Source organism: Leptidea sinapis, chromosome 20 (genome assembly GCF_905404315.1).
Source record: "Leptidea sinapis chromosome 20, ilLepSina1.1, whole genome shotgun sequence".
Classification (NCBI taxonomy): domain Eukaryota; kingdom Metazoa; phylum Arthropoda; class Insecta; order Lepidoptera; family Pieridae; genus Leptidea; species Leptidea sinapis.
This window is the reverse complement of record NC_066284.1, coordinates 3,665,711-3,691,135: the sequence shown is the minus strand read 5'-3', so window position 1 is coordinate 3,691,135 and position 25,425 is coordinate 3,665,711. Positions and strand designations below refer to the sequence as shown.

The 25,425-nt window shown below is 32.5% G+C and overlaps 1 protein-coding gene across 1 annotated transcript in view; it reads right to left on the bottom strand.

Annotated features, from left to right (window-relative positions):
- Positions 1-25,425, bottom strand: part of LOC126970309 (prolactin-releasing peptide receptor-like) — an 86,776-nt gene that overhangs the window by 5,121 nt on the left and 56,230 nt on the right. The window contains exon 2 of the mRNA XM_050816151.1: positions 2,980-4,388. Coding sequence (XP_050672108.1) covers positions 2,980-4,292 — 1,313 coding nt within the window. The 5' untranslated portion in view covers positions 4,293-4,388. The remainder of the gene's footprint in view (positions 1-2,979; positions 4,389-25,425) is intronic.

The window sequence follows — 25,425 nt, the reverse complement described above, 5'->3', positions numbered from 1 at the left end:
TAACGTCTCTAAATGTGGTGTCATTACTGCACCCGTTAGAAAAATACGGATTTCTCATGGTTAATTGCTAAACAATGATCTTATTTCAAGAGTACCATATTTTAATTATTTAGGAGTAACTCATGATAGTGAAATAGGCATTGATTTGAAAACATATATGTAGTTCCAAGGGCATCAATAAGGGTTTATAATAGGTTGTTCTAAAGAATTTATAACCTTTAAAACAATATTATTATTATAGAGTGGTTATTATGTTAGGAGTCATTTAGAACACGCAAGTGAAATCAAAAGTACTAAGAATGTATATATAACATATTATTGAAGCTTTTGACACGAAATGTTACTTACATTTACGTAACACTCTACAGTTGCAGATACTCAGGATTAGCAATAGGCCTCTAGGTACGCCCTAGACTGAAACCCTCAAAGAAAACGCAAACGTGGCCGTCCAAAGCAATCCTGGCGGATCGTTATTGACGAAGCGAAAGACATGGAGTGAAATTAAGAGAGCGATGGAGATGCACTGTGGTTGCCCTCTGCCTCAGAAGGGGGTACAGGAACTTATGTCACAAATCCAGACATCCATCATACTGTTATTGCCAGAATAAATGCGCTATATTAAAAGTAAGGAATACAGAGCTCGTAGAGCAGTTTTCTGTCTGACCTATACTTGAGGCTTTAAGCTCTGATTCCGCGAGTGGTCTGTTGAGTTCAAAAGCAACTATCGATAACGCCTGAAACTTGTGTGTTCCAAACGCGTGACTTGAAAATTGCTCGTCTATTTTGGCGACATGCGTGGATTTTGATCGGGGATTTGCCGCTTATTTTATCTGGAAGAATCATTTTGAATTCTGGCTCACTTTTATATAAATGCTAGCTGACCAGACAGACATTGTTCTGTACATAATAAATAAAACACTGTTTTTGATGAATTTGTCAATAATTTTGCATAACATCAAGAATTATTTTGTAACATACGCTCCTTGTTGATATAATGAAATTGTTTCACAGCAGAACTGTTAAACCGTGCGTCAATAAATTCTCTCACAGACAATATGTCCATACAAAACAAATATTGGAAATAAAAATAACTATGGGTCCCAAATCGAAATAAAAACTATCCTATCTCTCAAGTTGGACTAAACTGCACCCCATGAAGTAATCCCCATTAAAATCCGTTCATTAGTTTAGGAGTCCATCGCGGACAAACAACGTGACACGTAATTTATATAAATTAAGATATTGTAATACGTATAAAACACAATATTAAAAAAATAACCATTTTATTTAACATGCCACACAGTAGATAACTTTTTAATATTCTTTTGAATTTTACTCAAGTGAAGTCACCTCGTAAAACTAGCTTTAGATAAAATCATAAAATAACATTACACGGAGCTCTCCAAGGTAACGAAATCAATCAAAGTATATATGTACTTTAGTGAAGAAGCCAAACAGAATTTAACATGAGGGCATGTTTGATAAATGTGGCTGACTCAAGAGGTTTGTTCAGCTGTTTCTAAGCACTTTGTTCTGTTCTAACATTCACTGCTAAAATTCAAGGTAATGCTTTTATTTTGTTAGTCTCAAGTTTATCTTAGCGTTATAAACATAAAATATTCCTTGATGCAAATGCTTATGTTTATTTTTGAGCAATGTAAGAATAACTTTGAGCATTCATTCAGAAATCTGTATTTAATTAACATCTGGATCGTAAGAATTTAAATATTTGACAATTGTGTTAAGAACAAGATGTAGGTACCCGCTAGCTCATCAGCATGGAAAAAATCTAATACTTTTTTGTCGTTTGTAGTTTTGGTGTTTGTCAATTGGGCACATTGTAAAATGGATTTAATAATGAACTTGTATTACCAATATCTGTAACTAGCTGACCCGGCAAACGTTGTTTTGCCATATAAAGTATAATTCACGCGATAGTTTTATAAGTAATAAAATATTGCCTATATTATAGCCTGTACATCATTTTGTTCTATTGTCAATAGTTTTTGCAGCGCACGCAAAAATAGTTTTTCGATTTTACACCTTGTGTTACAAAATAGCAATTTTATTACGGATCCCTAATTTAAAAAAAAAAACCTAGCCTTCCTCGATAAATATGGACTACCCAACACTGAAAGAATCATTCAAATCAGACCAGTAGTACCAGAGATTAGCGCGTTCAAACAAACAAACAAAAAAACAAACAAACAAACACTGCAGCTTTATAATATTAGTATAGATAAAACTCTTGCACGGAAGCACACAGCTCCGCTCTCACAGTTAAATCTATCCCAGGAATGGAAAGAGTTTGTGCTTTTTGATGGCTTTTGCGTAACATAAGGTAGTGGTGTTCGCGATTAAAATTATATAAGAAATAGTTATATATATATATATATTGACTGTACTCCAACATATCAAAATCTCGGTAACTCTATATTTTCAATCTAATGACTTTTTTAAATTTTGATTTATTTTAGACTCGCACGCGAAATTTTTAACTTTTCATTGATAAGACTGCTAGTGTTTTAAAAGAATTTAATTTAAGAAACGAATGATTGAACATTTCAAAATGGCTGTTACAAAAAATACCCCAAACTCACATAATCGATTTACTTGGTACAAAAGTATTATTTGCTAAAATTAATATTACTATAATATACAAATAACAATAGATGAAATGACAACTATATATCTATATTTGTCCGTTAGTAAGGGATTTTACAACTCTATGATAATGATGTCAGTAATTTCATACAGAGGCTAGAGATTTATATAGTAGTACATATAGGTTTAACGTGCGTAACATAATATGCGCAAACCCGATATCATAATTATTAGGTGATGTGCCCACGCCCATAAGATACCTACACTCGTTTGCATATAAATAATAAAAAAAATATATATTCTATAACTTAACTCTGTGCTAAAATACTCGAGAATTCATTTCTATGATAAGTATTTATAAGCCCTTATACTTACAAATAATCTGCTAATTGTGTTTCCTTTTGCTCGTTCAATTGTGACTCTTCGTCTATCAATTGCAAATTAATCGTTTCAGTTTTTGTATGGAACATCGTAACTTTATCTTCTAGGAGAATATTTTCTACCTCTATACCATCTTTCCTTCCATTCCCATCTAATATTTTTTGTTTCAATGAAGGACCTCTGTTAAATGATGAAGCAAGCAACGTTTCTTGTATGGTATCATTTCCATTGCATATTTTATCTGCTTTGTGTGTCGGCATCCGTCCAGAATGATAACTATTTCGAGCTCCGCCCGTTGCTTCAAAAAACGGCAGAACTTGCTTAAACTCTTTCCTAAAATTATCATTCAACCACGCATAAAGAAATGGATTGTAACATGTGGACGCCATTGCCATCGAGTGAGCTAAGAAGAACGACACGTAATAGTAATTCCATTCAGTCATTTGGGCATAGAAATCGTTAAAAATATTTATTAAATTTATTGGTAGCCATGATATTCCGAATATAGCCACCATTGATATCAACATTCTATTAGTTCTTCGTTTTCTATCTCTATCTGCTTCTTCTCTCCTGGTATTCTTAGCACCAGGTTTTGACCTCGCCCGGTCGTTTAGCCTTATGCTAACGCTTGTATAACATACTGCTATAACAAGAAAGGGTATAAGGAACTGCAATACAGTTGTGCAAACACCAAAAATTTTTCTTGATCTATCTGACGGCCAACTCTCTTCACAGTACGTTTTATTATTTGTTATCTGAATTCCCATAAACAGACCATATGGGCATGTTACAACCAACGAGAACAACCAAATGAAAATTATTATTAGTATACATGTATTTAGTTTCATTCTCGGATGAAATGGGTAGATTATGACAAAGAACCTATCTATAGCGATGGAGGTGAGAGTGAGTGTCGATATGTAAACACTGGTACCTTGAGCGTAAGGCATAAGATGACACAATAATCGACCGAACACCCATCGTCCTATAAAAGTGTACATTGGTGTTAAAGGTACAGCGAAAACACAGAGCAATATATCAGACAATGCTAAGTTCGTTATAAACAGATTAGTAACTGTCTGCATGGCTTTGTTACGGAAAACCACGAAGCAGACAAGGACATTTCCAAATACGCCTAAAACGAAGATTATGGTATAGAGAATACAAAAAGTGATTTGTACTATTTTGCCGTCAATAATGTCTGTTGTTCGATTCGATTTCGGTTCATCTAATACTTCAACTGATTCGCCGGTGAGAGTTTTTAATATGAGGACTCCTCCCACAAACGTTGTTGCGTTGAAAGTCATAGCAGCTATTCAGTGTTTACATCTTCAATTGTTATTTTTTTTTCTTTGGAGATTTATGACGATTCTGGTGCTATGCAGTCCTTTTTGCCAGTACATCTGTAACAAAAAACGAAAGTAATTGAAATCACCGTGAAAAAATTCCAATAAAACGAATGTGTTCTAAATCCTGAAGAGGGTCGTAATTTCTGTAAATGGAGTCTGATTTTATATGAAAGTCGTGTAAAAATGTATCATGAAACAAAAGCCTTGTCAAATGTTCTTATTTTATTACTGACACCTGACGGGGCAAGTTAACAGTCTACGGCGTTCTAAATTCGGCAAGGAATAATGTATTTACACTTTGGATTCTCGTATTTCATTGGAAATAAGAGCTATAATTGTATTACAGGGATGGTGGCATTTTCGCTTCTACAACATCGTGAAGTCTTTCTGTTTCCATGGCAACACGTATGATCTTATTAATACGACAACACATTTATACACGTATGTCGTGAATCGCGGAATTAAAGACTAAGTTATTGAATTGACAGCGGTTGATGAAGTTTTTTTTTTTATGAAAATAAGGGACGAGACGAGCAGGATGTTCAGCTGATGGTAATTGATACGACCTGCCCATTACAATGTAGTCCCGCTCAAGATTATTGAAAAACCCAAAAATTCTATACAACTCAGCTCGTCACCTTGAGACATAAATTGTCAAGTCTTATTTGCCCAGTAATTTCACTAGCTACAGCGCCCTTCAGACCGAAACACAGTAATGCTTACACATTACTGCTTCACGGCAGAAATAGGCCGCTGTGGTAACCAAAATCTAGCCGGCATCCGGTGCAAAGGAGCCTCCCAATGATAGGTAAAGTTAACAAAACTGAGAAAGAAATAATTAACTGATCTTTTAAACAATTAATCGTTATAATGATACTGATTTGATACAAATAGCTACCCATTCTTTATAAAAAGGTCTCGCGGAAGCTAACTGTGGGAGTTATATACTTTTGCAACGTGCAAGTGACAGCTCTCTAGATAATTGCATTTTCTACAAGGTTTTCAAGCTATAATAAATATAAGAATTAAGAGCTATTTTTCATAAATATTTTTATTTTCAATTTTGATTGGACAGTTTTATAAAGTTCTGTGAATATCACAAGTTATGACTAGTTTAATTTAAATATTACATTTTTTGTGGAAGAGGAGGACAAATGAGCATTAAATTTTATTAATTAAATCACACTTGTAAATGTTATTTGCACCTGTAAAGGCATGCCTTAATTAACTACCTCTAATGTACTCACTAAAATTATAATTGTATAATGATGTATTTTGTTGGTGTAACTATAACTATAAAAAATTAAGAGTCAATATAGCGTTTCCTTGAAAATGCTGTTTACACCCGTAAAGGCATGTCTTATTTTCTATCCCTTATGTACTCACTAATATTATAATTGTATAATGATGTATTTTGTTGGTATAACTATAAATAAATAAAATAAGTGTCAATATAGCGCATCCTTGAAAATGCTATTTACACCAGCTGTAAAAGTATGTCTTATTATTCTATCCCTTTTGAACTCCCTAAAATTATAATTGTATAATGATGTATTTTGTTGGTATATATAAATAAATAAAATAAGTGTAAATATAGCGCATCCTTGTTACTGTGAATCGAAGATTTATACAAAGTAGTTTGAAGTAATATGAGCAGTCTTTTCATAGATATAATGCAAGGTTGCCTGTACTTCAACGTCTGATTTTTCCAATATCAAGTTGATTCTAGGAATGAAGTCAATACAACCATTATTTCTTCTCGAAACATTATAATCTTTCTTAAAAAGGTGCATTTATTTATGTAGGGAAGCTATGAATACAGATCGAGGCAATGTAGAAATCGATAGACAGACAGTTTTACAAACAACTTTACTGAGTTGAGTTAGTGAAAATAAATTGTCAATGTTAATCAGTGCCTTGTTGGAACCTATTTATCTTTCAGATATTTTTAAACAACTGGAAGTTTTATTCATATTTATTCAGATTGTGCTCGTATTATTCACAATATGTTTTAATCTTAATATATATAAATTATGTAACACGTTGTTTGTCCGCGATGGACTCCTAAACTAATGAACGGATTTAAATGGGGATTACTTTATGGAGTGCAGTTTAGTCTTACTTGAGAGATAGGATACTTTATGTTTCAATTTGGGACCCATCTATATTTTTATTTCTTAAATGGACATATTTTCTGTGTGAGAATTTATTGACGCACGGTTTGACACTTCTGCTGTGAAACAATTTCAACATCAAGGAGCATACGTTAAGAAAAAAATCTTGATGTTATGAAAATTTATTGACAATTTTTTTTTATTATTATGTACAGAACATCGTCTGTAGGGTCAGCTAGTATTATATATTTTTTTTTGGATGAACTTGGCAAATCCGTATAAACTGAAACCGTAATACTAGAATATTAAGAGCGCTTTATATATTGATCATCGTTAACCATTTGTATCAAATTACAGTATCAAATGATAACTACAAATGAATTTTAAACGTGCACCGATAAAGCACACATAATAGAACAGTAGTGTAACTCAGTGGTCTCCTTGAAACTTATACCTAAGTTGTGGCGGAACGCTAGGGTTGGTACATACAAAAAGATTGACGATGCTTACGGCCCGGCGCATCTAATTTAGCTCGGACAGCGACCAGTCTAGGCGGCGTACGTCGTGGCACTCAATAGTTTTGTCTTCCCAAGATTGCTTAGCGGCCGTGTAAATCGTGTGTATGTGTGAGTGCGTTGATTCGGGCGCTGTAGTATTAAATTGAAGTTCTATAACTGTATTGTAGTGATACATTGTTATTTTTTTCTATAATTTCTAAAATTTGACTGCATTGAAAGTGCAATTTATGTTCTAATTTTTGAAAATAGTAAATCAGGCATCTAGCAATAGAATAATCACAAGAAATAAAGGTATTTAATAAGCGTATTTATTTTTAAGCTTTTAATATTCATTTAAGTTTATTTAGTGAAAAACCGTGACCGTGCCTACGTAGATTTCATTTAAGTGCCAATTTTAAGAATATATTTTCTGTCATAGAAAAATTTCAGGTACTTTGACAAAATCGCGAAATTTTATTATTATCAAAATAAGGTTATTATTTGGAAACCGTACTGGTATTAAAAAAACTCTACATACATAATTTTGTGTTTTAATCTCTGTTCAAACTGAGGCGATAACGCGCGGGACGCGGACCGCGTTTTAGAGTAATTTGTTCGGTCGCTTCGCCTCTCAAACTGACACGACTTCCCACGTGTCATTTTTGGTTCTTCAGTGGAGAAACATCATGCATTGTGAGTAGTACGAACCTATTGATTTCATCTTACTAAACTAAGGCCTAACCTCAGGTTGCAAAAAATTAAAGCTAGCCTTGATAATAGACCTTCCAGTTTTGCAAAATACAATAAAACTTATAAATTTACATAAAATAAAAATTGTATTAAATTAAAAAAAAAATTCTGTGAATAAGCAACAATTGTTTTACATTAAATCAGGAACAATTTGCATGACTTTCATCAGCAGTAGAAGCGTGAACCAAGCTAGTAAGCAAACAATAAGCTTAAATGTGAACTAAATGTGTGTGGTTTCGGTTTTCAAACATTCGCCATAATGCAATAATACAATGACAAAAGATAGGCCAATCCTTTGTAGGTAGATAGTTATTACTTGCGAACTGCATTGTTTTCTGAGTAAAATCCTAAGGTGAAACCATAATATTATCTGAAATAAGTACAAATATCGAACTCGACCAGAACACGGAGCAACGATGGGGTCTGCGGTCGTACCGATTCGTTCCATTGCGCATATGTTATCGAAGCTGTTTTTTGCTTCGTTTTCTCATATTCCACTATACATTTTTTTATATTTTGAGTACATATTAGTTTAACTGTTAATTTTTAGACCTTTTACCAAATAATAGCGCAGACTTTTGTCTCCGCTTAGTCCGAAGATCAACTCATTTTTATAGCTTGCGACACTTTTCTCGTAGTAAACACTGTTTTTGACATTTGAAAGTTTCAGGTCGTGATATAATTTAACTTTAGAAAGTACAAATTAAAAAATAAAAGAAAATCATAAGAAAGAGCTTATTTCTTGATTGAGTGACTTGGATGATTCAATTCAATTGTAATAAACAAAGGTATTATACTATTTTTTTTAAGATTTGAAGTGGTTACATAAAATATAGCTTTAAATTTAACAACAAAAGAAGGTCTCCCGATGAAAAGGCATAAAAGGCATTTATTGCCTCAATTGATTCCTTCAGAATTCTTTTTGATGTCGTTTCTAATAAACTAGATACTAATACCGCTTCGTAAATAAATGGCGCTCTGAGAGAAGAAGAAGGGAAACTCTCCCAGGGTTCTTTTTTGCACTATTTTTAATGAAATATACAAAATTGTACTGTCATTGCTATTGTTATAAAATAATCATAATCTAGTCTCAGGCTGTCGGATCACTTAGATATTCAGCTGTGGAATAGTAGGATAGATAGAATAGTAGGTCAGACATTTTTTAATTAATAAAACATTTAAATTTATTAATAAATAATGCCTGAACAGTGGCTTTTGGATTTACCCATAAAGCTATTATGTATCTTATAAAGCCTTCTAGAATTCGTTACAAGCAATCCCTTATTTCTAATGTTATAATAATAAAAATCACTATAAAGAGCAAAAACCCGGAAAAGTAAAGAAATATCCAAACTTATCATAATAGAAATGAACATCTTAAAATAGTAATAACTTAAAATGCGACAGTAAAGGTTTAATGTCGCTATGAAACATTTGGAGTCGTAAAAAGTAAATTAATGGGATCGCAAATTAATGAAGAGCCTATCTTACTTTGTGTTCAATTTGCGTGATTACACCCATTGTGGAGACTCGCCGAATTACTGTTTACTGCTTCACTAAATTGAGCCTTTGCCGTGTTAATTTCAGAAATAGACACCTCGTGTTTATGTGGCGAGTTTTTATAAACTACCCACATACTTTACTTATAAATACTAGGATGCCGCAGTCGCTCGTCGTACCGCTTCGCCCCGGCGTATATTTGAGCGAAACCAGGTAAACTAAGTCTGTGTACAGAAACAAAACAAAATCAATCAAACAAGATTTGACTAATGGGCTCAATTTTTAAATAAATATAAATAGCGCGTGCTAATTTAGAATAATTTGTAAATCATGTTTGTTTTTAATTAAAAAATTTAATCAAGTCGAAATTCTGTCTCCACAATAAACTAGAAAATTTCGAAAGCTTTCTATGAGTTCAAGTTTTTTTTAAATCGGTCCAGAAATGGCCGAGAAACAATTTAACACAGAAATCAATTGGAGTCACCCGGTGGGAGCTCCGCTCAGCTTCGCTCAACAATACAAACTAAACCAAAAAACAGAGTAACGGACAAGTATAATAAAAATAATAAATAAGTAAATTTTTAGGGTGCGGAAATCTTTGTGTGGCTTTTAAGTTGTTTTTAGGAGGCGTGAGAGGAAAGAGGTTTATTTACATTATGAATAGGTTATTTATTATTATTATTATTTACGAACGTAAGTAATTACGTGCTAAGTTTTATTAGGTATAATTTTATATAATTAATAGTACACCATTTACTACTAATATTATCATTTTATTAGTATGTAAAATAGATAAATTAATTAGATTTATTTGAATTAGTCTTATTTAGCACCTCGCATGTTTTTCTTCGTATCGTTTTCAATCATCATATTCATTAATATTATGTTATATGATTGTGTTACGTTTTTGTAAGTTTTAAGTAAAGCTTAAAATTAGATTTTTGCCGTATCAATCATATCAAATTATCAAGGTATTTGTATTGTTTTAGATTTTTTTTAATATAGCGATAATTACATGAATAATAAAAACCTTTTTGGAATCAGTGTTTCTCTTGCAAAAAGTGTACCTTTTGTAAGTCTAATCGTTTCCCTATCTGAGATCTGGCAAGTACCCGTTTCTCGATATTGCATGTAAAGATTTTGAATTAAAATTAACATTAATGTTTACACCTACGGTCGCTTGAAGCTTTAAGAATGAATCCAATCGAGAGGTAGAGCCATTTAAACCAATCATTTTAGTAAGCTAAACAGTCATAAACTTATATCATATTGACCGATTTTTTTTTTAAATTGACATGAAGACAGAAGATGACAGAAGTAACGTGGAACCAAAGCCTACATAATATGACTGGCAAAGTTCTATACTGTTTAATTGAATTTTCTTTGAGATAAGATTATTCGTATTATCAGTACGTATCTTGTTATTATATATACTACTAGCTGATCCAACAGACGTTGTTCTGTACATATTAAGTAAAATACATTTTTTTAATGAATTTGTCAATAATATTTCATAACATCAAGAATTATTTAGTGAAATATGCTCCCTGTAATTGTTATGTTGAAATTGTTTCACAGCAGAACTGTAAAACCGTGCGTAAATAAATACTCTACGACCATACAAAACAAAAATTGGAAAAAAAAGGGTCTCCAAATCGAAATAAAAACGATCCTATCTCTCAAGTTGGACTAAACTGCACTTCATGAAGTAATCCCCATTAAAATCCGTTCATTATTTAGGAGTGTACTGGGAACAAACATCAGGACACAGGATTTTTATATATTAAGATATAAATACTATATCAAGTAACACACAAGGGACGCCTTTTAGCGTAATTGAGAAATGGTATAGAAGAGGTATTAAAATATACCAAAATATTTGTTACATCTAATGGTAAAGATACCATTAAATAACTTACGGAGTACATCTTCACATATTGTTGTACTATTTAGTCTTTGCTACTCAAATATTTTATATATTATATTCATATTATGTAATCTTAATATATATAAATCTCGTGTCACAATGTTTGTCCTCAATGGACTCCTAAACTAATGAACGGATTTTAATGGTGATTACTTCATGGAGTGCAGTTTGGTCCAACTTGAGAGATAGGGTAGTTTTTATTTCGATTTGGGACCCACAAATATTTTTAGTTTCAATATTTGTTTTGTATGGACATATTTTCTATGAGAGAATTTAGTGACGCACGGTTTGACAGTTCCGCTGTGAAACAATTTCATTCTAACAACAGGGAGCATATTTGCGAAATAATTTTTGATGTTTTGAAATATAAAACAGTTGTTTTTTTACTATCTACAGAACAACGTCTGTCGGGGCAGCTAGTGTATGTATATAATTTAAACGTATCAATAATATTACTGTTAAAAATAAAACGTTATTACTTAAAATATATTTTTTTGGTAATTTCAAATTTTTCTATCGTTAATCAGATTGAACGTCTGGAATGCTATTGAGGTTTTTCATATGAATGAGACTGCCAATTACTTCGTTTCAACATATACTATGGAGGTGCTAGAATTTGAAGGTAAGAAAACTAGTAGGAGATGAAAATCTCTGTGATTGCACCAAAAATTGTCGTGTCGAGTTTTTTTTTACCGAGTACTACGTTCATAGCAAGGTACGGTGTAGTAGGCAGTCTCCTTAACAAAATATTCGAACAAAATCAACTCAGCATAGGAAGTAACGCTTAAGTTCATCGTCTCGGCAGTGAGCTTATAACGCGATATTTTTATTTACAACCTTGTTTGTATATCCTTACTGTTTGCACTGTAGCTTTAGTTTTGTCCTCGTATCAGATAAGAGGAGGAAATATGAGGCCATTAGTGTTATCGAACCGTGTTTGCTTTTGGCAAGCATCTACGTGATTAATATTGATATGTACATATTTGGGGGTTTTAATAAATTGATGATATTACATGTAAAAAAAATCAGATAGTGTATGCTTTTGATATCGTACAGGTACACACTGAGTAATAATAACTACGCAATAATCAATAATAAAAATAAATGCGCCTATGTTCAAAATTTCAAGGCTACAAAGTTTAAACTTCAAGCCCTTATAAGCCCAGAGTTGGTCAATTGTTTTCCTTCGCCATATGAAAGTTTAATAATTAATGTACATAAAAATTAGGAAAGCCGAAAACATATCATTAATAATAATAAATATTTATTTATAAAAAAAGAATTCTGGGAAAGTTTCTTGCGCCACTTCTTCTCTCTCAGAGCGCCATTTGTTTCCAAAGCGATATTAGTATCTAGTATATTATAAATGATATCAAAAAGAATTCTAAAGGAATCTTTTAATTTTTCTGTCTCTTCATATGGTTTTTATTGCAACCAGTTATTTACTGTGTGTTTACAATCGAAACTGAATTCGTCGGAAACATGTTAAGATAATAATTTAATTTGAGAGAAATATACCTAGGAAACAAAAAGTCGAAACAAAATCATATGAAATGGTCAGCAAAATCATATTCAAAGTTCAGATTGCGACGCAGATGAAATCTTTCCGGGTAAGTTGTACTTAGGTGCGCCAAATATAACGTGCGAGGACAGCCACTAAAGATAACCCTGACTCGGGTCGCCCAACCGGTAGTTAACTGAACAAATGGTTTAGAAAAATGGAGAAATTGTTAAAGCAGATCGTCGTCGTGTCACAGAACGCTTTATAGCCGAAAAAACAAAGATTTCGACGGGTAATCTGCAAAGCATTTTAGACGAACTCTTATAGTATAGGATCCCGATATAGAACCACCTTCACCGAGCTGGTTATGGGATGAAACATATTTTTTATGAAATTTAATATGTCAATAAATATATAATTCCTCCACTCAGTCGCACATATCCACCCGGAGCAGTAATTAATCTTTTAAAATTCGGCAACCCTATATCACCGTATTTGTAATGAAATAAACTTTATTTTTATTTGAGTTTCCTTCAATAACCAGAACGTTGCAAGTCACTGGTATCGATTTATCTGTTACATTGTTGCGGAATACTAAAGCAGTAGGCTATGATGAAATTCTCACAAAAAATATTAAAATATGCAAAGATGAACTAGTACCAGTTATAACATACCTAATCAATTTGTCGTTTGAAACTGGTGAATTCCCAGACGCACTAAAATTATCGGTGGTCAAGCCACTGCATAAAAAAGACGATAAAACAACTTAATAACTACCGCCCAATTGCACTCGTATCTATTTTTTCAAAAGTCTTTGAGGTAGCAATGTATGACCGTTTAACATATTTTTTTACAAAAAATAATATAATAAACAAGCAACAATTTGGCTTTCAAAAAAACAAGTCGACAACATTAGCTGCATTTAAACTGGTTAATAAAATAGCAGAAAATATAGATTCAAAAAAACCAACGTGTGTAATATTTTTTGATATGAGCAAGGCTTTTGACTTCGTATCACACACCATCTTGTTGGATAAGTTGGAACAAAATGGCGTTAGAGGACCAGCTCTTAACTGGATGGAGTCTTAATTAAAAGACCGTAAGCAATGTGTGGAGATCAATTTTATCGACGAAAAGGCTACCATAATTGCCCAACAATCAAAGTTTAAATTAAATAGGTTTGGTGTTCCGCAAGGAGGCGTCCTTGGACCATTATTATTTTTAATTTATATTAATGACCTGTCTAGTGTGACAAAAAATGACTGTTATTTATTCGCCGATAACATATCAATAATTATGACATGTAATAATAAAAATGAGATTGATATTTATGAAAGTGAAATTAATAATGAAATTAATACAGTGGTAAATTGGCTAGAGGATAATAATCTTCAAGTAAATATTAAAAAAACTCATTTATGCAATTTAGTTTAAGTAACCGCTCTAATAACTATAGCCTTAAGATAATTTATACAAATACCCAAATAGAAGAAGCTCTGCATGTTAAATTTTTAGAGTACTTCTAGATAAAAATCTAAAATGGAAAGAGCTTGTAGACATGGTATGCCAAAAAATTGATAGATATGTTTATTTGTTATATAAATTGCGTAAAACGGCTTTACCAAGTACAGTCCTGGCAGCTTATCATGGTTATGTCGCATCAGTACTTCGATATGGACTCATCTTGTGGGGAAACTCTAGCGAGGCTAATAGGGCTTTCATAGCCCAAAAAGAGATGCTTAAGAGCTATGACAGGAGCTTTTTACTTATTCGTGTGAACCACTGTTTAAAGAATTACGTATTCTTCCATTTCCCTGTATGTATATATACGAAATATGTATCTTTGTCAAACAACATGACCATTTATTTACAAAAGCAAGAGATATTTATCCGAGAAATACAAAAAACGGTGACAGACTGGTGATTGCACACAAATTTCATAATGCATCCTACGGAAAATCTTAATGTCATGTGTATAAAAATATTTAATAAACTCCCTCCAAGCTTACGCGTATTACCCGTCCAACGATTTAAAAAGGATCTTTTTACATGGCTTATAGATAAATTTTTAATTCCATAAATGAAATGTTGACACATTAGGTTAAATTAAATTAAAGTTACAATATATATTAATTCTAGTCTTTAAATAATTACATTTAAAAATAATAATCATAATTTAAATTAACCTAAGTGCTTAAAATGTAGAGTTTGTTAATCAATTATAATAATTACTAGAATTGTTTTTCCTTTGATGTATCCATACATAATTTTTATGAGAGAATTTATTGACGCACGGTTTGACAGTTCTGCTGTGAAACAATTTCATTACGACAGCAGGGTGCATATTTTACGAAGTAATTTTTGATGTTATGATATATTATTGACAAATTCATATAAAAACATTATTTTATTTATTATATACAGAACAACGTCTGTCGGGTCAGCTAGTATATATATATACATATATATAAAAATGAATTGCTGTTCGTTAGTCTCGCTAAAACTCGAAAACGGCCGGATCGATTTGGCTAATTTTGGTCTTGAATTATTCGTGGAAGTCCAGGGAAGGTTTGAACGGTGATAATAAATATGAAAATTCTCGGAAAAAAATAAATATAAACAAAAATTTTGTTCTTCCTTTGATGTGTCCCCCGTCGTTCAGAAATAAATTTCAAAGAATAGTTTAAAATAAATAACGAATTTAATTCTCTCAGGAGGTAAAAAATACACTTAATGTTAGCTGACTATAGTTGGTAGAATAGCTACAGTTGTTAAATATCTATCAGATTATTTTTATATAGATTAATAAGTCACAAATTAAATTTCCAAGCTTAGGTTATGATTAGTCATAATATTTGACATTTGACAACCAATATGTCGATCCATCTTCAATGTCTATTGATACGTTTGACAAAGAGTGCATCCTATCTTTGTGGGTGACGATTACCGCTACGTGCGCGAGAACTTTCTTTACTTGGGTTATCCTGTGTGCTAGTGAAATTTCAAGCTAAGTGCCTTTTTTGTTGATCGTTGATTTTTTCTTATTACTTTATATGGCAATACAACGTTAGCCGGGTTAGCTAGTATTTCATAAAAAATATGTATATATATACTTAACCAGCTTGGTGAAGGTCATTCTATTTTGGGATCTTACATTTCTTAGTTCGATTTAAAAACATTAATGAAGCGTCGTTCCACTATTATCATAAGGGTGAAGCCAAGTACAAATATCTCGATCATCGAATCGAATCATAATTATTAGTGCTTCATTTTAATAAGTCGTTTATCAGTTTTTGAATACTATGATAATAATGATAGTGTTAAAAATTGTTGTTGTCATGGATGAAAGTTAATGAAAGGACCCTTTACACAGGAAGCCGGCTAGATTATGGGTACCACAACGTCGCCTATATCTGCCGTGAAGCGTAATGTGTAAACATTACTGTGTTTCGGTCTGAAGGGCGCCGTAGCTAGTGAACTTACTGGACAAATGAGACTTAACATCTAATGTCTCAAGGTGACGACCGCAATTGTAGTGCCGCTCAGAATTTTTGGGTTTTTAAAGAATCCTTAGCGGCACTGCATTGTAATGGGTAAGGCGTATCAAATACCATCAGCTGAACGTCCTCCTCGTCTCGTCCCCTATGTTCATAAAAAAAACATATAATAAAAATTCACGGCAGCCATTTATGATCTTTCTTTTTTATGAACAAATGGTAGCTTTATTTTTGAAAGTATAAAAATTGCACGTTGCAAATTAAACTACAGTATTTGAGAAGCACCCTCAAGTCCTCATGGATGCATTCATCAAACAAATAATTTAAAATATTATAATGAAACTTCTTGATTAATTCAATAGAACATATATTCAATAATTCTATTCTAATCACAAGTATGTACACAGTAATACTAAATAATATATTTCATTAGGGCAGTCAGGTGACCAGCACGTCCACCACCTTCGACTGCTGCCAGAGAACTCATCTCCAAACTGCCAGCAATTTGTGACCGTCACTACCATCTACTACCAACTTAATATAACAAATAAAATCTTATACTCCCAACTCAATGACACAAATTCATAAAAAGGTGGCGACACACTTTAGCACATGATTATATAGTAAGAGAATTACTAAAAATATACTTAATATAATATAACTAGCTGCCCAGACAGACGTTGTTGTGTAGGTAATAATAAAAAAAAACTGTTTTATAGGAATTTGTCAATAATATTTCAAAACATCAAGAATTATTTCGTAAAAAATGCTCCCTGTTGTTATAATGAAATTGTTTCACAGCAGAACTGTCGAACCGTGCGTCACTGAATTCTCTCATAGAAAATATGTCCATACAAAACAAAAATTTGAAAAAAACAATTATGGGTCCCAAATCGAAATAAAAACTATCCTATCTCTCAAGTTGGACTAAACTGAACTCCATGCAGTAATCCCAATTAAAATCCGTTGATCAGTTTAATAGTCCATCGAGAACAAACAACGTGTCACGTAATTTATATATATTAGACATTAAACAGCTGCTAATAATCTAACATATAAAATTCTCATGTCGCGGTGTTTGTAGTTAAACTCCTTAGAAACGGCTTCACCGATTCTCATGAAATTTTGAGTGCATATTGGGTATGTCTGAGAATCGGACAACATCTATTTTTCATCCCTCTAAATGTTAAGGGTGGTCCACGCCAAATTTTTTTATTAATTTTTTTGACATTTTTTTAAATTTGTTTGATTATGAGTCACCATTAAAAGATACATACAACTTCAAATTTTTCACCCATCTACGATCAACAGTTACTTTTGTATTGCGATTTTAATATCGGCAATACAACGTTTGATGGGTCAGCTAGTTATTCAATAAAATTCACTTATGACATTATTTATTTATAATAAATGATAATAAATGTTGATATTATTAATTACAATGTAACCATAACAATATGCTCTGTAAAAATGGAGATAATGCAAGAAAATTTTTACATCAAGCTTTTCTATTTTTCTTTCCTAGGTCCGTAATTCGCAACATATCTATAATAGCTAAATCTTTATCACGGGGAGTGTTCCCAAGAGCTGTTTAACCTGATTCCTGCCGCCGAATTCCACCTTCGCACGACACGCCATAAGTTAGGATATCATCCCCACCATCTGGTGGCGGTTCTCCACAGTGCGGTTTTCAAGGAGCTTTCTTTCACGTACTACAAAGCTGTGTTTCCGGGACGATACGACATGGGTACCTTCAAAAAAAGCGCGTACACCTTCCTTAAAGGCCGGCAACGCTCTTGTGATTCCTCTGATGTTGCAAGAGAATGTGGGCGGCGGTGATCACTTAACACCAGGTGACCCGTACGCGCGTTTGTCCTGCTATTCCATAAATAAAAAAAAATCCCAAGACGATTGAACAAGGTAGTTAGTTATTAGAGCCGTTGCTGCAGAATTTACTTTGTGTGACATTTTTCAATCGAAGGTATTCAGGCACTGGAATTTTAATGAAAAAGTGTACTTAAATCTTAATTTTGAATTTCTTTTGCCTTAAAATATTTTTGTTACTAAAGTTTATAATGTACAATACGATGTAATATTTAAGTAATAGTCAAATAGTATTCTTTAATATAATTTATTACTTTAGAACTATTTCTAGATCCAAATTTTATTTGAACCAATAATTTTTTTTTAAATGCATAAATTTCTGAGAAGGTTCTCAGAAATTGATGCATTTCAAAGCTATTAGAAAACAGTGGGAAAGAGAGATAGAGAGTAAATATTTGTAAGTCATCAATACTTGAATATTATGTAAATTACCATTTTTATTACATTACATTATTAAATTCTAATAATCATGGACAGCAAAATTTAAAGAAATTAACATCTTGACTGTTGCTTCTCAGTATATTCTTGATAATGTTCTTTAAGTTCATAAGCACATTGAGGAATTTGCTAGAAACAGTGTGACAATCATAATATTAACACAAGGACCAAACATAAACTTGTAATGCCTACTACTCGGCTAAGTTGAGTTTGTAAGTCTTGTGGAGCGATGTATATGCTTTTACAACAAGATCCCCGAAAATGTTCAAAACAAAAGTACTACGATATTCAAAAGAATTGTTAAAAAACATTTGTGTGGTAAAGTTTACTATAACATATATGACTTTCTCAATGATTCCACAGATTGGGAATGGAACGACCGCCCTCAGGCTATTAAATGATCAAAAGACTAATTGTACAATATCACTTTGTAAACATATAGAAAAAAAAGCTACTAACTCAGCGGTAGTTGCACCCGCTCTTCTCAGGTCTAAGGCATTATTTTTGGAATGGGCGGTAGTTTTGGACTTTCTATAAGCAATGACATCCTATTTTGAATAAAAATATTTGAATTGGAATTTGAATTGCATTCAAAAAAAGTTTTGTTTTTTTACCGCATGTCAACAGCTTTGTTTATCGAACGTATTTCGTAAATATTATGTAGGTTTTTATATGGTCTTAGCTGCAGCCAGTTAGCAAACTCTATTTGTCTTCATAATGGATGCAAATGCGACCTCATTGTCAACCAACTCACTGTTTCATTTATGATCCTTTCGTATAGAGTTACAGGCTTTTAGTCAACTTGAATGAGCTTGTAACCAATCTACCTATATTTATCCATCCATCTAAAAATTGAAATTTAACCACACTCCACTCCACTAAAAACGATTCGGAACTTGAACCCACTACCTCTCGCGTTCCGTGCGAGTGCTCTTCCAACTGAGCTAACCGTTCGAGTGACGTATCGTTATAAAATCTTGTATACTTTTTACAACTCTCAGGTTGTGGCTTCATCTACGTTCGTACGGTTCTAATCCCGCATAGTTCATAAAATTTAGTTTTCAAATTTTATTTGTGTACGACCTGACCCGACAGACGTTGTTCTGTATAAAATAAACAGAATAATGTTTTTAATGAATATTTCAATAATAGAAAATATGTCCATATAAAACAAATATTGGAAATAAGAATAATTGCTTTAGATTGTAAATTTTCTCCCACAATAACAACAGCCACTTCGCCAATGGTGGGTGAATTAAACCGTGTTCATCGGCAGGTGTTGTGTCAGCTCGAATCGCAATATTATGGCTGTTTGATTTGCATGAACTCGTTGCAATTTAAGCCTATGTAGGTACTTCATTTTCACTCTCAAACTTATGACTTATCAGTCTACATAAAAATAAGCTGATAGATAGTTAACAACTGTTGTTAATCTACCAACCGTAGTTAGCCAAAATTATGTTTATTTTTTACCTGAGAAAGTTAGAAAGATATAATAATTCTTATTAGTTATTCATTTTAATCTATTCTTTCAATTTGATTTCTAAACGACTGCGACGGGGGACACATCAAAGGAAAAACATTTTTTTTGTTTTTATTTCATTCTGAGCATTTTCCTATTTATTCACCTTTTTTAAAAGATGAATTAATATGAAAATGCTTGGAAAAAAGGTTTTACCTTCTCTGGACTACCACAAATAATTCAAGACCAAAATTAGCCAAATCGGGCTAGCCGTTCTCGAGTTTTAGCGAGACTAACGAACAGCAATTCATTTTTATATATATAGACTAGCTGATAGCCGCGACTTCATCTGCGTACACACATGACTAAGCACGTAGTACTTATAAAAATCTTTATTTCTTATAACTTTAGAAACTTTATATTAAAAGAAGGTATCGCCACATTTTATCAATTTATATAAAAATAATCTGATAGATGAACCTACAACTGTAACTAATCTACCAACTATAGTTAGCTAAAATTAAGTTTCTTTTTTACCTCCTGAGAAAGTTGAAGATATAAAAATTCTTATTAGTTTTTCTTTTTCAACTTTTAATTTGATTTCTGAACGACGGGGGATTCATCAAATGAAAAAATAAAATTGTTGTTTTTATTTTATTCCGAGCATTTTCATATTTATCCACCTTTTAAACCTTCTCTGGACTTCCACAATTAATTCAAGACTAAAATTAGCCAAATCGGTCCAGCCGTTCTCGAGTTTTAGCGAGACTAACGAACAGCAATTCATTTTTATATATATAGATAGATAATATAAATTAATACTAGAAGTGAGGGTTGACATTTTAAAAACATAACCAATTGTTGAAATTCTTATATTTTTTTTTAATTTTTAAATTTGGAATATACTTTACAAGCTGAAGGGCGAATATAATTTTTCTGTTGAATTGCGTGATATGTCAAACGTATCATACTATTGATTGCAGGAGACGACGCGACGTAAATATTTTTGTGATTTCTAAAAAAAAAGTTATCTTACCTGACCTTTTAGATCCTAGATATAAATGTTTTGTAAAAAAAATATTACAAATAGTTTTAAACAATTTGTTATGTTTTTAAAGTGATAACCCTCACTTCTAGGATTAATACACAAATAAAATTTGAAAAACAAAATTTTATGAACGATGCGGGACTCGAACCCACGACCTCTGGCGTTCCGTGTTAGCGCTCTAACGGAATGAGCTAACCGTTCGAGTGACGTATCGTCATAAAATCTTATATGATTGATACGAAAATTTTGCGTTTCAAATTTAATTTGTGTACAAATTGTTTCGCACAAATTCGTTGCGCGGTATTTCTACCGTACGATGAATACATGTTTGAATTTTAATTGGATGAACTAATAATAGGTTAAGCTAATATTGAATGAACGGACAGACAAGTTATAATAAGCTTAAGTTAATATTGAATGAACGGACAGACAAGTTATAATAAGCTTAAGTATAGTGAATTGAACGTTCTAAGTCGACCGAGAAGACGTATCAATAATCCACATTAAGTTGGATATCATATAAAAGGAAATTCATTTAGTTGAAAAATGGAAGCCCACCATTAACTTTATTAGTTATTTTATAATTGATAAGATTAAGGATTGGTCTCCGCTGCGCTCCAACTAGATTTCGCGGCGTAGTACTTGTGGGTAAAGTCTGAGCAAAGTCTATGTACGCTTTATTTGCTTGATCCTGTAGATGAAGCCACAACCTGAGAGTTAAACAAAGCAAACAGAATTTTATAACGAGGCGGTACTCGAACGGTTAGCTCAGTTGGTTAGAGCATCGGCACGGGACGCCGGAGGTCGTGGGTTCGACTACCGCGTCGTTCATAAAATTTTGTTTTTCAAATTTTATTTGTGTATTAATCCTAGAAGTGAGGGTTATCACTTTAAAAACACAACAAATTGTTAACAATATTCAGAATATAATAGCGTATGGAAGACCTGACAGCCCGCGTGCCAATTTTGAGTTGTACATATTGTGCGCGTTAGCTAGTGGCTTAGATAAATAATACGTCTAGATAGAGACTCTTGCTGTTAGGCAACGCATGACAATAGGCCATGTTTATTACTTTAGTGTGCATGACAGCAGCGTCTTACACTCGCGATACGGCTGCAAATAGAGGTTAACAGTTCACCGCTATTTTTTTGACGTATTTACAGCTGTTATATTCTTCATGTACGTATAAATTATCTAAGGCTAGTAGTTTAATATTCAACATATTAAGAAGCTAATTCCAAGCGCGGCTGACGTTTTACGAATTGTCAATCAATATCGGTTATAGTAACAATAGATTTTCTTTCTTTTCTATTTTTCTGCATCTCCGTTTGAGATGTTCTTTTCTCTTGTATGCTTTGTTTATGCATCATAATAATAATAATTATTGTAAGTCTACGGTGATAACTTTATTTAAAAGAGCGGCCATACATATAATAATCTTAGATAATTAATAAAATAAGACCCTTTTGCTGCTAGACAACCGATGAAAACTTGCGAGGTTTATTACATTAGTGTGCGTGACAAGCTATGTCTTACACTTGCGATTTGTATATCACTTTGCGTTAGTGTGCGTGCATTGAAAATAGAGTTTTACTGTCAGCCTCAATTTTCTTCTTCTATCGTAAATATCGTATCGTACCTAAACGTATAAAATATGATTACCAGTGGGAGGCTCCTTTGCACAGGAAGCCGGCTAGATTATGGGTTGGTAACGGCGCCTATTTCTGCCATGAGCACTAATGTGTAAGCATTACTGTGTTTCGGTCTGAAAGACGCCGTAGCTAGTGAAATTACTGGGCAAATGAGGCTTAACATCTTATGTCTCAAGGTGACGAGCGCAATTGTAGTGCCGCTCAGAATTCTTGGGTTTTTTGAGAATCCCGAGCGGCACTGCATTGTAATGGGCATGGCGTATCAATTACCATCAGCTGAACGTCCTGCTCGTCTCGTCCCTTATTATCATAAAAAATAAAAAAAATATAAATGATCTAGCATAGAATATTTGACTCGTTAAAATATGGCAACAATATCAAATCGTATATGTAATTTACTTGCTAATTCAGTTTGGAAATGATAAATTTCATCACACTGTATAATAGTACTGAAATTAATACCGATATTTCATCGAAATTGAAGATATAAATCATTCTGTGCTTGTTTGTTTCCGGTCGCCCACGTGCAATAACAATTGTTAATTTTAAGCGGGGATTACCACTGTCGTCTAAAATTTTCTTCTTAAAATAAATTTTCAACTTTCATATGTTTGGACACAAATTTTATAACTAATTAGTATTTCATTCTACAATGGAAATAAAATGTAATCGAAATAGCTTAAGAAGTATTAAAATTATAGTTTTATTTTATAAAATAAATTTTGTAAGTCGTTTCAACGTTTACACTTTTTCATTTTCATTCAGCAAAATAGTAGCCACCATTATATTTGAATCTAACCATTTTGTTTTATTATTCCTAATTGTTTTATAATTATGGTTTCAAATGATTGACGATCGTCTTCCGTTGACGTGAATGAGAAGAAGTTGCTAACAAATCTGCTCATATAAAAGTATTGCCATTACTTACAGTAAATATCTAGAATTGTATCAAACAAACAGAAATATTTCACTGTTAAATCAGTGTATTATTAGACCATAGCTAATCCCTGTAGCTACTCTCTGTAATCTCCTTGTTGCACTAACCAGTCACGTCATTAAAATCAGGAATAGCAACGGATTATTCAATCAAAATACCTTTGCAAGCTGTTTAGTAAGATAAATAGAAAATATTGAAAATTTGGGAAGCTCATTAATTAATTAATTCATATATAGATATTTTTGTTTATAGCAGGATTTTCAAATAAATGGCAGGATCTTATGGTAGAAGAGTACAAGCCGTATCACCTGATGTTAAGTGATCACAGGAGCGTTGCCGGTGCTTGAGCTGCTTTTTTTGAAGGTATGGTCCTGGAAACACCACACAAGAAAGCTCACACATTTTACAGCTTGGTTGTACGTGGAAGAAAGTTTATATCTAAACACAAAAAAGCGCCACTACCTAATTTCCCCTATTACGCTTTCGATAACTGTTTTAAGTAACATATATAAATTATATTACACAGGCAATAAGAACTTAAGTATGCCAGGAATCACAAACCACCATACTATACAATCCTAAATAAGAGCCTTATCTGATGTCATGATCACGTAAGTCTTTTTAACCGACTTCAAAAAAGGAGGAGGTTCTCAATTCGTCGGTATTTTATTTTTATGTTTGTTACCTCAAAACTTTCGACTGGGTGAACCGATTTTGATAATTATTTTTTTATTTGATATCTGATGCTTCCCGTGTGATCCCATTGCAATTTGGTCCAGATTTGACAATGGCATCCATGAGAAAACCATAAAAGTCTTAAATTTGCTATACATACGTATAGCAAAGTGGATGATAAATTTACGAATAACTCAATATCGCGCCAACCGATTTCGATGTTCCTTTTTTTATTGGAAAAGATATACTTCAAAGATAGTTTGGTGAGAGTTTGGTTAGGTTCTGATTACGGAATCCATGGCATCGGAACTCTTCAATTAAGCGCTTACGTTCATTGCTGCATTGAAAAATTTTGTAGGTATATCTACACATATTTAGACAAATTCTTAGTAAGTGTACTTCAAATTCACTAAAAATAAAAATAAAATTAACAAATAAACAACCGACTTTAAAAACACTATTCCAAAACAATAGATATAATATGCACTAAAAAGTATTAAAATAATTTTATACAATCTAATTAATAAATCTAATTCTAGTTACGATTATTGTAATTTTTGGAGTCGGTGTCATCCAAGATAGGTTTGTTACTACATACATAGTAATAGGTGAGATGTGCTTGAGTCGTGAGGAGGCGAGAGGCCAGAGCGGGTCGCGGCGGAAGGACACCGATTCCAAAATTAACAATAATCGTAACTAGAATTAGATTTATTAATTAATACAGTTTAGTTTATACCATATTTTGTATATTAAAGAAGAATACGAATGCCTACTTCAATTTATATTTTGTATTAGCACGGGTGGAAAGTTTTAAGTAAAGTTTAGTATTTGGCTTTTTTACCAACTTACTTAAATTTATACCAGCTTTAAATTCGACCTTATAATATATATCAGTCAACATGTTGTTGACTGAAAACAATACTGTTGTGTGACGAGCTCAATAATTGTAGTGCCGCTCAGAATTTTAGGTTTTTCAAAGAATCTCGAGCGGCACTCATCAAAAACTTTTTAATTGTGTTTTATACCAGCATAGATATGTTACTATATGCATCAATATATTATACCTAAACATCTCCACAATATTTGTATGCGGAAAAGTCTGAAAAAGGAAAATATGTAAATTATTATTTGAAAACTTTAAAAATAATAAAGTACATTAATTTTAAATTTAATTTATAACCAAAACTTAAGGACGTTCCGGAATCGAA